The 13,764-nt window shown below is 43.6% G+C and overlaps 1 protein-coding gene across 1 annotated transcript; it reads right to left on the reverse strand.

Annotated features, from left to right (window-relative positions):
• Window positions 1-10,419: 10,419 nt before the first annotated feature.
• Window positions 10,420-12,814, reverse strand: LOC100382173 (putative RING zinc finger domain superfamily protein). The gene is made up of 5 exons (NM_001174933.1): window positions 12,443-12,814; window positions 12,149-12,327; window positions 11,842-11,925; window positions 11,473-11,619; window positions 10,420-10,673 (listed from the first exon to the last, which is right to left on the reverse strand). Exons 1-5 carry the CDS (start codon window positions 12,564-12,566, stop codon window positions 10,551-10,553), a joined length of 657 nt encoding a protein of 218 aa, NP_001168404.1. The 5' UTR covers window positions 12,567-12,814; the 3' UTR covers window positions 10,420-10,550.
• Between the last annotated feature and the right edge of the window lie 950 nt (window positions 12,815-13,764).

The raw sequence follows: 13,764 nt of genomic DNA on the forward strand, positions 1-13,764 counted from the left end.
CTTAAAACTGATTCTTAAGAGTCATTTTCTGGAAATCTCTTGAAGATGCTCTAACTCTCTAAGCTCGGTTCATCTCTCATAAGCTTTTGTTTCAGCTGCTTTATTTCCGATGCACCTTTTGGCTTAAAAGCTATCTTTTTTCTAGCAAATAGACATGTTCAAACGTCGGGTCAGGTCGTAGATCATTTACCATGGTCTATATTCAACTTGTGTCGAGTCGGGTCGATGTGCTTTAGTTTTTAGTGTATTTCCTTATAAGCTAAAGCTTTTCTCAGCATGTGAACGTGCTTTAGAATTTAGCTCAATAGATGAGCTGTTAATTTTAGCATGACTTTTGGCTGGCAGGAGTCAGCAACTGAAACAAAAAAAGTTCTCAAATTGACGAAATTGGATTTTCTACTTGTTTTCATCCCCATGAGCTCGGAGATTGAGAAGTATGATTTTCCCACGTAGAAACCGCTGGTTCGATAGTTTTGGATCAAATGAATCGGGGCCCCACGTTCAGTGCCCCTCATAATCCTCATGGCACTCACTATACTAAGCCCCTAAGGCCATTCTCAATGTACAGTTTCAGGCACTATTTTCAAGATGCTATGTCAACATTTATCTATAAAACAGTGTGATAGTCGCCTAGAGGGGGGTGAATAGGGCGAAACTGAAATTTACAAATATAAACACAACTACAAGCCGGGTTAGCGTTAGAAATAAAAACCGAGTCCGCGAGAGAGGGTGGAAAACAAATCTCAAGCAAATAAGGAGTGTGACACAAGGATTTGTTTTACCGAGGTTCGGTTCTCGCAAACCTACTCCCCGTTGAGGTGGTCACAAAGACCGGGTCTCTTTCAACCCTTTCCCTCTCTCAAACGGTCCCTCCGACCGAGTGAGCTTCTCTTCTCCAATCAAAGCCGGGAACAAAACTTCCCCGCAAGGGCCACCACACAATTGGTGCCTCTTGCCTTGATTACAATGGAGTTTTGATCACAAGAACAAGTGAGAAAAAAAAGCAATCCAAGCGCAAGAGCTCAAAAGAACACGACAAATCTCTCTCGCTAATCACTAAAGCCTTGTGTGGAATTGGAGAGGATTTGATCTCTTTGGTGTGTCTAGAATTGAATGCCTAGCTCTTGTAAGTGGTTGAGAAGTGGAAAACTTGGATACAATGAATGGTGGGGTGGTTGGGGTATTTATAGCCTCAACCACCAAACATGACCGTTGGTAGAGGCTGTCTGTCGTATGGTGCACCGGACAGTCCGGTGTACACCGGACATGTCCGGTGCGCCAGCCACGTCACCAATGTCGTTGGATTCCGACCGTTGGAGCTTCTGTCTTCTGGGCCCGCCTGGATGTCCAATTATTTGTGTTGGGCAATTCAACCACCAAAATTAATTAGGGACTAGGTGTAAGCCTAATTCCCTTTCAATCTCCCCCTTTTTGGTGATTGATGCCAACACAAACCAAAGCAAAAGTAGAAGTGCATAATTGAACTAGTTTGCATAATGTAAGTGCAAAGGTTGCTTGGAATTGAGCCAATGTAAATACTTACAAGATATGCATGGATCGTTTCTTCGTTTTTAACATTTTGGACCACGCTTGCACCACATGTTTTGTTTTTGCAAACTCTTTTGTAAATTCTTTTCAAAGGTCTTTTGCAAAGAGTCAAAGGTAAATGAATAAGATTTTGCAAACCCCCCCCTAAATGAGATCCTCCTCTTAGTGTTCAAGAGAGTTTTGATATATCATTTTTGAAATACTACTTTCTCCCCCTTTTGAACACAATAGGATACCAATTGAAAATACTCTTTGAAAAACTAAGTTTTTGAAATTGGTGGTGGTGCTGTCCTTTTGCTTTGGGCTCATACTTTCTCCCCCTTTGGCATGAATCGCCAAAAACGGAATCATTAGAGCCCTTTAAGTGCTTTTCTTCCCCTTTGGTCATAAATAAATGAGTTAAGATTATACCAAAGACGAAGTCCTTTTGCTCTCTCCCCCAAAGATGGAGAGTGGCTCGGAGCGACGGCGAAGGATGAGTTACGGAGTGGAAGCCTTTGTCTTCGCCGAAGACTCCAATTCCCTTTCAAGACACCTATGACTTGGTTTAAAATAGACTTGAAAAACACATTAGTCATAGCATATGAAAGAGACATGATCAAAGGTATATAAATGAGCTATGTGAGCAAGTTAGCAAAAGAAATTGCGCGAATCAAGAATATTGAGCTCATGCCTAAGTTTGTTAAAAGTTTGTTCATCAAGAGGCTTGGTAAAGATATCAGCTAATTGATCTTTAGTGTTAATGTAAGAAATCTCGATATCTCCCTTTTGTTGGTGATCCCTTAAAAAGGTGATACCGAATGGCTATGTGTTTAGTGCGGCTATGCTCGACGGGATTATCCGCCATCTTGATTGCACTCTCATTATCACATAGCAAAGGGACTTTGGTTAATTTGTAACCGTAGTCCCGCAGGGTTTGCCTCATCCAAAGCAATTGCGCGCAACAATGGCCTGCGGCGATGTACTCGGCTTCGGCGGTGGAAAGAGCGACCGAATTTTGCTTCTTTGAAGCCCAAGACACCAAGGATCTTCCCAAGAACTGGCAAGTCCCCGATGTGCTCTTCCTATTGATTTTGCACCCCGCCCAATCGGCATCCGAATAACCAATCAACTCAAATGTGTATCCCCTAGGATACCAAAGCCCAAACTTAGGAGTATAAGCCAAATATCTCAAGATTCGTTTTACGGTCGTAAGGTGAGCTTCCTTAGGGTCGGCTTGGAATCTTGCACACATGCATACGGAAAGCATAATATCCGGTCGAGATGCACATAAATAGAGTAAAGAACCTATCATCGACCGGTATACCTTTTGATCCACGGACTTACCTCCCGTGTCGAGGTCGAGATGCCCATTGGTTCCCATGGGTGTCTTGATGGGCTTGGCATCCTTCATCCCAAACTTGTTTAGAATGTCTTGAGTGTACTTTGTTTGGCTTAGGAAGGTGCCTTCTTGGAGTTGCTTCACTTGAAATTCTAAGAAATACTTCAACTCCCCCATCATATACATCTCGAACTTTTGTGTCATGATCCTACTAAACTCTTCACATGTAGACTCGTTAGTAGACCCAAATATAATATCATCAACATAAATTTGGCATACAAACAAGTCATTTTCAAGAGTTTTAGTGAATAAAGTAGGATCGGTCTTTCCGACTTTGAATCCATTTGCAATAAGAAAATCTCTAAGGCATTCATACCATGCTCTTGGGGCTTGCTTGAGCCCATAAAGCGCCTTAGAGAGTTTATAAACATGGTTAGGGTACTCACTATCTTCAAAGCCGGGAGGTTGCTCAACATAGACCTCTTCCTTGATTGGTCCATTGAGGAAGGCACTTTTCACGTCCATTTGATAAAGCTTAAAGCCATGGTAAGTAGCATAGGCCAATAATATGCGAATTGACTCAAGCCTAGCTACGGGTGCATAGGTTTCACCGAAATCCAAACCTTCGACTTGGGAGTATCCCTTGGCCACAAGTCGAGCTTTGTTCCTTGTCACCACACCATGCTCATCTTGCTTGTTGCGGAAGACCCATTTGGTTCCTACAACATTTTGATTAGGACGTGGAACTAAATGCCATACCTCATTCCTAGTGAAGTTGTTGAGCTCCTCTTGCATCGCCACCACCCAATCTGAATCTTGGAGTGCTTCCTCTACCCTGTGTGGCTCAATAGAGAAAACAAACGAGTAATGCTCACAAAAATGTGCAATACGAGATCTAGTAGTTACACCCTTATGAATGTCGCCGAGGATGGTGTCAACGGGGTGATCTCGTTGGATTGCTTGGTGGACTCTTGGGTGTGGCGGCCTTGGTTCTTCATCCTCCTTGTCTTCCTCATTTGCATCTCCCCCTTGATCATTGCTATCATCTTGAGGTGGCTCATTTGCTTGATCTTCTACTTCATCAACTTGAGCTTCATCCTCATTTTGAGTCGGTGGAGATGCTTGCATGGAGGAGGATGGTTGATCTTGTGTATTTGGAGGCTCTTTGGATTCCTTAGGACACACATCCCCAATGGACATGTTCCTTAGCGCGATGCACGGAGCCTCTTCATTACCTATCTCATCAAGATCAACTTGCTCTACTTGAGAGCCGTTAGTCTCATCAAACACAACGTCACAAGAAACTTCAACTTGTCCAGTGGACTTGTTAAAGACTCTATATGCCCTTGTGTTTGAATCATATCCTAGTAAAAAGCCTTCTACAGTCTTAGGAGCAAATTTAGATTTTCTACCTCTCTTAACAAGAATAAAACATTTGCTACCAAAGACTCTAAAATATGAAATATTGGGCTTTTTACCGGTTAGGAGTTCATAGGATGTCTTCTTGAGGATTCGATGTAGATACAATCGGTTGATGGCGTAGCAGGCGGTGTTGACCGCCTCGGCCCAAAACCGATCCGAAGTCTTGTACTCATCAAGCATGGTTCTTGCCATGTCTAATAGAGTTCGATTCTTTCTCTCCACTACACCATTTTGTTGTGGCGTGTAGGGAGAAGAGAACTCATGCTTGATGCCCTCCTCCTCAAGGAAGCCTTCAATTTGAGAGTTCTTGAACTCCGTTCCGTTGTCGCTTCTAATCTTCTTGATCCTTAACTCATTTTGAGCCCGTCTCAAGAATCCCTTTAAGGTCTCTTGGGTTTGAGATTTTTCCTGTAAAAAGAACACCCAAGTGAAGCGAGAATAATCATCCACTATTACAAGACAATACTTACTCCCGCCGATGCTTATGTAAGCAATTGGGCCGAATAGATCCATGTGGAGTAGCTCAAGCGGCCTGTCGGTCGTCATGATGTTCTTGTGTGGATGATGGGCACCAACTTGCTTTCCTGCTTGACATGCGCTACAAACCCTGTCTTTCTCAAAATGAACATTTGTTAGTCCTAAAATGTGTTCTCCCTTTAGAAGCTTGTGAAGATTCTTCATCCCAACATGTGCTAGTCGACGATGCCAGAGCCAGCCCATGTTAGCCTTAGCAATTAAGCAAGTGTCGAGTTCAGCTCTATCAAAATCTACCAAGTATAGCTGACCCTCTAACACTCCCTTAAATGCTATTGAATCATCACTTCTTCTAAAGACAGTGACACCTACATCAGTGAAAAGACAGTTGTAGCCCATTTTGCATAATTGAGATACAGAAAGCAAATTGTAATCTAATGAATCTACAAGAAAAACATTGGAAATAGAATGGTCAGGAGATATAGCTATTTTACCAAGACCTTTGACCAAACCTTGATTTCCATCCCCGAATGTGATAGCTCGTTGGGGATCTTGGTTTTTCTCGTAGGAGGAGAACATCTTCTTCTCCCCTGTCATATGGTTTGTGCACCCGCTGTCGAGTATCCAACTTGAGCCCCCGGATGCATAAACCTACAAAACAATTTTAGTTCTTGACTTTAGGTACCCAAACGGTTTTGGGTCCTTTGGCATTAGAAACAAGAACTTTGGGTACCCAAACACAAGTCTTTGATCCCTTGTGTTTGCCCCCAACAAACTTGGCAACTACTTTGCCGGATTTGTTAGTCAAAACATATGATGCATCAAAAGTCTTAAATGAAATGTCATGATCATTTGATGCATTAGGAGTTCTCTTCTTAGGCAACTTAGCACGGGTTGGTTGCCTAGAACTAGATGTCTCACCCTTATACATAAAAGCATGATTTGGGCCAGAGTGAGACTTCCTAGAGTGAATTCTCCTAATCTTGCTCTCGGGATAACCGACAAGGTACAAAATGTAACCCTCGTTATCCTGAGGCATGGGAGCCTTGCCCTTTACAAAATTAGACAATCTTTTAGGAGGGGCACTAAGTTTGACATTGTCTCCCCTTTGGAAACCAATGCCATCCTTGATGCCAGGGCGTCTCCCACTATAGAGCATACTTCTAGCAAATTTAAATTTTTCATTTTCTAAGTTATGCTCGGCAATTTTAGCATCTAATTTTGCTATATGATCATTTTGTTGTTTAATTAAAGACATGTGATCATGAATAGCATTGATATCAACATCTCTACATCTAGTACAGATAGATACATGCTCAACGATAGATGTAGAGGGTTTGCAAGATTTTAATTCTACGACCTTAGCATGTAACATGTCATTCTTAGTTCTAAGGTTGGAAATAGTAGCATTGCAAACATCACAATCTTTAGCCTTAGCAAGCAATTTTTCATTTTCAATCCTAAGGCTAGCAAGAGAAATGTTCAATTCTTCAATCCTAGCAAGTAAATCATTATTATTATTTCTAGAATTGGTAATTGAAACATTACAAACATGAGAATCAACCTTAGCTAACAAATTAGCATTTTCATTTCTAAGGTTGTCTATTGTCTCATGGCAAGTTCTTAGCTCACTAGATAATTTTTCACATTTCTCAATTTCAAGAGCATAAGCATTTTTAATCTTAACATGTTTTTTATTTTCCTTGATTAGGAAGTCCTCTTGAGAGTCCAAGAGATCATCCTTCTCATGGATAGCACTAATTAATTCATTTAATTTTTCCTTTTGTTCCATGTTAAGGTTGGCAAAAAGGGTACGTAAATTATCTTCCTCATCACTAGCATTATCATCACTAGAGGATTCATATCTAGTGGAGGATTTAGATTTAACCTTCTTTTTGCCGTCCTTTGCCATGAGGCACTTGTGGCCGACGTTGGGGAAAAGGAGTCCCTTGGTGACGGCGATGTTGGCGGCGTCCTCGTCGTCGGAGGAGTCGGTGGAGCTCTCGTTGGAGTCCCACTCGCGGCACACGTGGGCATCGCCGCCCCTCTTCTTGTAGTACCTCTTCTTTTCTCTCCTCTTGCCCCTCTTATCGTAATCCCTGTCACTGTCACTTGATAATGGACATTTAGCAATAAAGTGACCGGGCTTACCACACTTGTAGCAAACCTTCTTGGAGCGGGGTTTGTAGTCTTTCCCCCTCCTTTGTTTGAGGATTTGGCGGAAGCTCTTGATGACGAGTGCCATTTCCTCATTGTCGAGTTTGGAGGCGTCGATTGGTTGTCTACTTGGTGTAGACTCCTCCTTCTTTTCCTTCGTCGCTTTGAATGCGACGGGTTGAGCTTCGGATGTGGAGGGATCATCAAGCTCGTTGATCTTCCTCGAGCCTTCGATCATGCACTCAAAACTCACAAAATTCCCGATTACTTCCTCGGGGGTCATTAGTATATATCTTGGGTTGCCACGAATTAATTGTACTTGAGTAGGGTTAAGAAAAATAAGAGATCTTAGAATAACCTTAACCATTTCGTGGTCATCCCATTTCTTGCTCCCGAGGTTGCGCACTTGATTCACCAAGGTCTTGAGCCGGTTGTACATGTTTTGTGGCTCCTCCCCTTTGCGAAGTCGGAACCGACCGAGCTCCCCTTCGATCGTCTCCCGCTTGGTGATTTTTGTGAGCTCATCTCCTTCGTGTGCGGTTTTGAGCACATCCCAAACCTCCTTGGCGCTCTTCAACCCTTGCACTTTGTTATACTCTTCTCTACTTAGAGAGGCGAGGAGTATTGTTGTTGCTTGAGAATTGAAGTGCTCGATTTGGGCCACCTCATCCTCATCATAGTCTTCATCCCCTATGGATGGTACCTGTGCACCAAACTCAACAACATCCCATATACTTTTGTGGAGTGAAATTAGATGAAATCGCATTAAATCACTCCACCTAGCATAATCTTCACCATCAAAAGTTGGTGGTTTGCCTAATGGGACGGAAAGTAAAGGTGCATGTTTAGAAATGCGAGGGTAGCGTAGGGGAATCTTACTATACTTCTTACGCTCTTGGCGTTTAGAAGTGACGGACGCCGCGTCGGAGCCGGAGGTGGAGGTTGATGAAGAATCGGTCTCGTAGTAGACCACTTTCCTCATCCTCTTTTTCTTGTCCCCACTCCGTTGCGGCTTGTGGGAAGAAGAATTCTCCTTCTTCTCTTTGTGTGAAGAAGATCTCTTCTCCTTTCCTTTGGAGGAGTCCTTCTTCTTCTCCTTCCCTTTGGAGGAGTCTTTCTTCTCCTTCCTCTTGGTGCGGGACTCTTCCGATGAAGTGCTCCCGTGACTTGTAGTGGGCTTTTCGCCGGTCTCCATCTCCTTCTTGGCGTGATCTCCCGACATCACTTCGAGCGGTTAGGCTCTAATGAAGAACCGGGCTTTGATACCAATTGATAGTCGCCTAGAGGGGGGTGAATAGGGCGAAACTGAAATTTACAAATATAAACACAACTACAAGCCGGGTTAGCGTTAGAAATAAAAACCGAGTCCGCGAGAGAGGGTGGAAAACAAATCTCAAGAAAATAAGGAGTGTGACACAAGGATTTGTTTTACCGAGGTTCGGTTCTCGCAAACCTACTCCCCGTTGAGGTGGTCACAAAGACCGGGTCTCTTTCAACCCTTTCCCTCTCTCAAACGGTCCCTCCGACCGAGTGAGCTTCTCTTCTCAAATCAAAGCCGGGAACAAAACTTCCCCGCAAGGGCCACCACACAATTGGTGCCTCTTGCCTTGATTACAATGGAGTTTTGATCACAAGAACAAGTGAGAAAAAAAAGCAATCCAAGCGCAAGAGCTCAAAAGAACACGACAAATCTCTCTCGCTAATCACTAAAGCCTTGTGTGGAATTGGAGAGGATTTGATCTCTTTGGTGTGTCTAGAATTGAATGCCTAGCTCTTGTAAGTGGTTGAGAAGTGGAAAACTTGGATACAATGAATGGTGGGGTGGTTGGGGTATTTATAGCCCCAACCACCAAACATGACCGTTGGTGGAGGCTGTCTGTCGTATGGTGCACCGGATAGTCCGGTGTACACCGGACATGTCCGGTGCGCCAGCCACGTCACCAATGCCGTTGGATTCCGACCGTTGGAGCTTCTGTCTTCCGGGCCCGCCTGGATGTCCAATTATTTGTGTTGGGCAATTCAACCACCAAAATTAATTAGGGACTAGGTGTAAGCCTAATTCCCTTTCACAGTGTATATTGAGTTTTATTCCCATGAAACTCTCTCATATCTCTCTTCATTAAATTGTGCCATGTCATCGTGTTTGACTATGTGGTATGCCGTATAATGAGAATGAAACTCTTATGAAATGCCCACTAAAAATAGCCCCCCCACATGGCCTGGGACGTTTTGAAGACTAGCATATAGCTCGTGGTAACACTATGATCCTAAAAAGAGGAGGGGTTGACAGTAGCGACTACGGCGCGACAGCGACGCAAGTGAGGGGAAGCAGACGACAGGAACACGGGGGAGGGGGGGCTGAGGGTGACAGGTCACGGGGGAGGGAGAGGGGGAGGAAAGATCCAAATAATATTGTCCAATAGATTTAAGTGGGCAAGGGAGATGAAGTTATCCAACGATCTGAACCATTGGTTTTAATGGTGTGGTAAGTCTGAGTGCAATTTATTTGGTCGATTTAGTAGAGATTATGAGTGTGAGATGATTTAGTTAGGTGTGTTTTGTCCATCCCCTAAGCACAAAAAGTGTCTCCAACAAAGTGCCTCAAAATAGTGCCCAAAAAATTAAAATACTACATTATTTAAAGTATTTAGGGCACTAAAAATAAATCGAGCTACAACAGTTAATCCCTAAATCATGTATTTTAGGTAATAAATTATATTACTATGAAAGAAAAGGTTGAGGATGTTGAGGATAGGGCATTGATCTAGAGGTACAATTTGGGCCGCTTTATGGTATGCCCTATAATTTTTTATAAACAAACTTTATGGCTCACAACAATATTAAATGCAAATAAAACCCAGATCTTGCTAATGATATTAGACCTGATTATGGGCCACCTGACCCGACCTGCCAAAAAAAAACTCGATACGATCCAACCCGATCAATGCAACGGACGAGTACAGACCATAATTTTTGACACACAATAATTCACAGATCGGGTACGGACCATGAATTTTGACCTAATCCGAAAAAACCCGACCTAAAGCCAAAAAACCCGACAGGGAGACACGGTCCGACCCGACCCGACATTAGGCACGGATTGGGTACGAGCCGTAATAAATAGCCCACGACCAGACCCTGACCCGATCCGAACCCGACGTTTGAACAGGTCTAAGTCCCGACCCGACATTAGGCACGGATTGTGTACGAGCGAGCCGTAATAAATATCCCACGACCAGACCTTGACCCGATCCGAACCCGACGTTTGAACATGTCTAAGTGATATATATAGCGATGTATGCATCTATTACCCATGGATTCCAACATTCATTGATAAAGGATCCAAAGATGAGTTAACTGGCTAATTTTTAGCTACGTAATTTTAGCTCTGGCTAACAATTAATTTTAGCCGATCTAAATAGTCTCATGACTAGATGTCAGTCCCAGATTTATATACGCAAACCGAGTAAAAAGAGAAAACATGGAACTCAATTACTGATGTGTAAACCATTTTTCATAATAGGAACAAGTGCAGGACTTTTTACATGCTACGTACTGTATTTTCTTCTATATGACGAGGGTAGCAACTTTACAAAGGCATGATAACCCAGAATCGATCATGATCTACCTACACATCCTGTCTACATACTGGGCATGAACCATGGTCAATGAACCATCTGTCCACACAAGGCTGATGGAAGGTGTGAGAGCACTTTGGCAACTTCCTCGCTGTCTCTCCGCTAATAACATCCTGGGAGAAGGCAAACTGTCAAGACTTCCACATAAAGTTTAATGAAAACGGTAGAAATGCCTTTTCTACATCAGCACCAAAAGAATCCTAACCGAAGCATGTCATTTCAAGAAGTAGAAAAAATGCTAAGTATAGCATCAGATACATATTGCAAAACAAAACGTGGATACTTCAATACTTCTTCCGGTCATCAAAATAAGTTGTGTACGACAATAGCTTATAAATTATTTAGATCGGACACATGCAAGATATATGCATACATTTTACTTGGAAAATATTTGCAAAACTTCATAATTTTGAAAGATTTTAAAAATATATTCTAGAAGATAATGGTGGTCAAAGTTATATACTAAAGACCTCTCAGTCAAATGTGACATATCAATTTTGTTCCATATACTGCTCGCAAGCACGTAGTTTGAGCTATGTGATCTAACCAGGATCCATCAAATTGCATGACATTTAAGATAACTTGCCCTAAAATTTAAAGGTCTTCGGAATGTAAGGCAAGCAACCAGTAGGTGGACAAAAGTGATCACTCGAGTAAAGTATAATCAATCTATGAGCTGGAGTGATGGGCACTCCTGATTCAACTCCCACCATCTTAGTTTCAGTCATGTTATAAGTAATGGGTGTGAAATCACACTTTCCCCATGATTAATCAACTGCCAACCTCCAAAAGGAAATGCCATATGCACATCATATTAATTTATGAACACAAAACAACCCAACTGCCCAGAGAACTAAGATTTCAAGGCAGGTTAGCTTTCCACTAAACAAATATCTAATGTGACATTAGTACCTGCAGGCAAATAGCGCAAGACAAGCTTTCACCAATTGGTGCAGGAACCACATGATGTGGCAACTTCTTTAGAGTATCTTGTGAGAGCCCTTCGGATAAAACATCTTCAAGGACATCAAACATATCATCATTGTCGGCAATGCCAACCTGTTGGAAAATATCTACTACTCCGATCAATGTCATTGAGTGAAACCTTAAAACTACGAAAAATCAATAACATGAAATTATTTAGTTTAAGAGAATATAAGTTACATGTGTATTATAGCATTAAAAATACTTGCAAAATTTCATAAGCTTCAAAAATTTTAAGAATATATTTATGTGTTTTCTGTCAAAGAGGACCCATGGTAACTAAGACAATTAACTGACCTGCCAACGATAGGCCATATATGCCGATGGCTCATACTGGTCTTGCACAAATCGAGCATGAAGGAGCTGTTCTATGAAATCCCCCTGCAGGTAATTTTTCTTAAATTCGCGGCCCCCATGAACCACTGAAAACAATGGCGTTGCAAAATATAATTCCGGGCTCAAGGTAGTAAGGAACTAATAATACTAGCATATAAAAACTTTCTAATTAAGACGGAATTTCTCTAGCTAAGGCAAGACAGTTACACTCTGCTAATTGATTTGCATAACAATCATGCCTGACGAATTGAAGAAGTAGCTCACGGACCATGGAGGACGTGCTCTGCGGGCTCGATCGGTCCGCGCTCCAGTAGGCGCGCGAAGCCTCGAGAACCTCGATGGATAGTACCGCCCCCGCAAAGGCCCCCAGGCCGGCTCCCCGGAGGACGCCGCTGTCGGAAGCTCGGCCGGCCAATGCGCCGGTGAACGCCCCCGTCAGGCCTCCAGCTGCCACAGGCAAACCAAATCCGCGTCAAAGAAAAAAAAAACAGAGCACGCAAACCAAAACACAGAAGCAACACAAGGTGCTGTCAACGCTATGGGGGCGCGGGGGCGCGCTTACCAACGGCGAAGATGCCGGTGAGGGCCCCCGAGAGGACGCCGGAGACCAGCCTGGGGAGGCACGACCCCGTCGCTACGCTTCGGCGCTCCCCTTCCGACGCCGTTGGCAGTGGCGGCACTTCCATGACTCAGCCTCACGGCACAGGCGGTCCACCTCCACGCCTCCTCCGCAAACTAACCCGAAGCCGATCGAGCGTCACGGTAGCTAGGGTTGGGTTGGGTCTAACGCAGGGGCCGGTCTACCTGATGGCGCCCGCGCGCTTGGTGGACTGGTGGTTGGTTGGTACACCCGTGGTAGAGGAGCTCGCCGGGAGGAGGGAGGACCGAAGGGGGCAAGGAGACAGGCGTGAGCGCGTCACGCCGCCTGAAAACGATCTGCCGCTTGGCTCGGCTGATGCGTTGCTGGTTTGCAGTTTGCTGCTGCGCAAGGCTATCCGCACTCATACAACTCTAAATTTCTACTCTAAAAAAATATTTTATCCTTATCAGTAAGGTTCTCTACTCTATACCATAATTCTCCGCAGTTATATTTACTCCATATCTCAACCCTATACCAACTACCATATATTATATCATTTTTTATTTCACGTTCATACACGTCACGCTTTTACATTGGGCGGCCTTTTCAGTTGTGCTGCCCCTGCAGGCTACACGTCGCAGCGGCTGGCTTGTGGCTGCGTAGAGTTGAATCCGTACCACGCTAGTTTTGCCGTTCCTGAGTATCTACGCTAAAATGGAGTCGCCCATACAGCTCTCCACTGCGGCAGATTTTGTACTCTATGTCAGATCGAGTAGCAAATGGAGCTATCCACTGCAGTCAGCATTCCGTGCGTGCTAGAGCTGTATGCACGAAATCTTTGAATCTGCACGCAACCGGAATGTACAAGCAGGTACGCTTTTTCTTAAAAAAAGGAAGAAACGCAGTAGCAGTTAAATTGTGAACCAGTATCTCTAAATGCTGGCATTCTTTATACTTTATTTATTTACTTATTTTGAAATACTTGGCACTTCGAAATACACTTTCTTATTGTTGGTGTCTTTTTGCCAAACACTAACTATTTCTAGGACCTATGCGCCATGCGCAGAACCTTGGGGACTTTCTCTGTTGGCTAGTGTGACTTTCCGCGATAGGTTACCGGACCATCCGTGGTAGGTCACCGTACAGTCTACCATAGGTCATTGGACTATCCGTGATGGTAGAAAAGAACACATATCTCGTCTCCCCATCACGGATAAAGGATCTTGGGGTTGCCTTAGAGTCGACAGGCCAGCCAAAGCACCTCTAGATGACGTAGAGCCAAAGAGAGATGAATATTCATATTG

The sequence above is a fragment of the Zea mays genome, chromosome 6 (assembly GCF_902167145.1).
Source record: "Zea mays cultivar B73 chromosome 6, Zm-B73-REFERENCE-NAM-5.0, whole genome shotgun sequence".
Classification (NCBI taxonomy): domain Eukaryota; kingdom Viridiplantae; phylum Streptophyta; class Magnoliopsida; order Poales; family Poaceae; genus Zea; species Zea mays.

Coding starts and splice junctions, on each gene's coding strand:
- LOC100382173 (NM_001174933.1), bottom strand. CDS start 12,566: ATGGAAGTGCCGCCACTGCCAACGGCGTCGGAAGGGGAGCGCCGAAGC. Junction 12,328..12,442: donor CACCGGCATCTTCGCCGTTG/GTAAGCGCGCCC, acceptor TGCCTGTGGCAG/CTGGAGGCCTGACGGGGGCG. Junction 11,926..12,148: donor CGCAGAGCACGTCCTCCATG/GTCCGTGAGCTA, acceptor AATTACCTGCAG/GGGGATTTCATAGAACAGCT.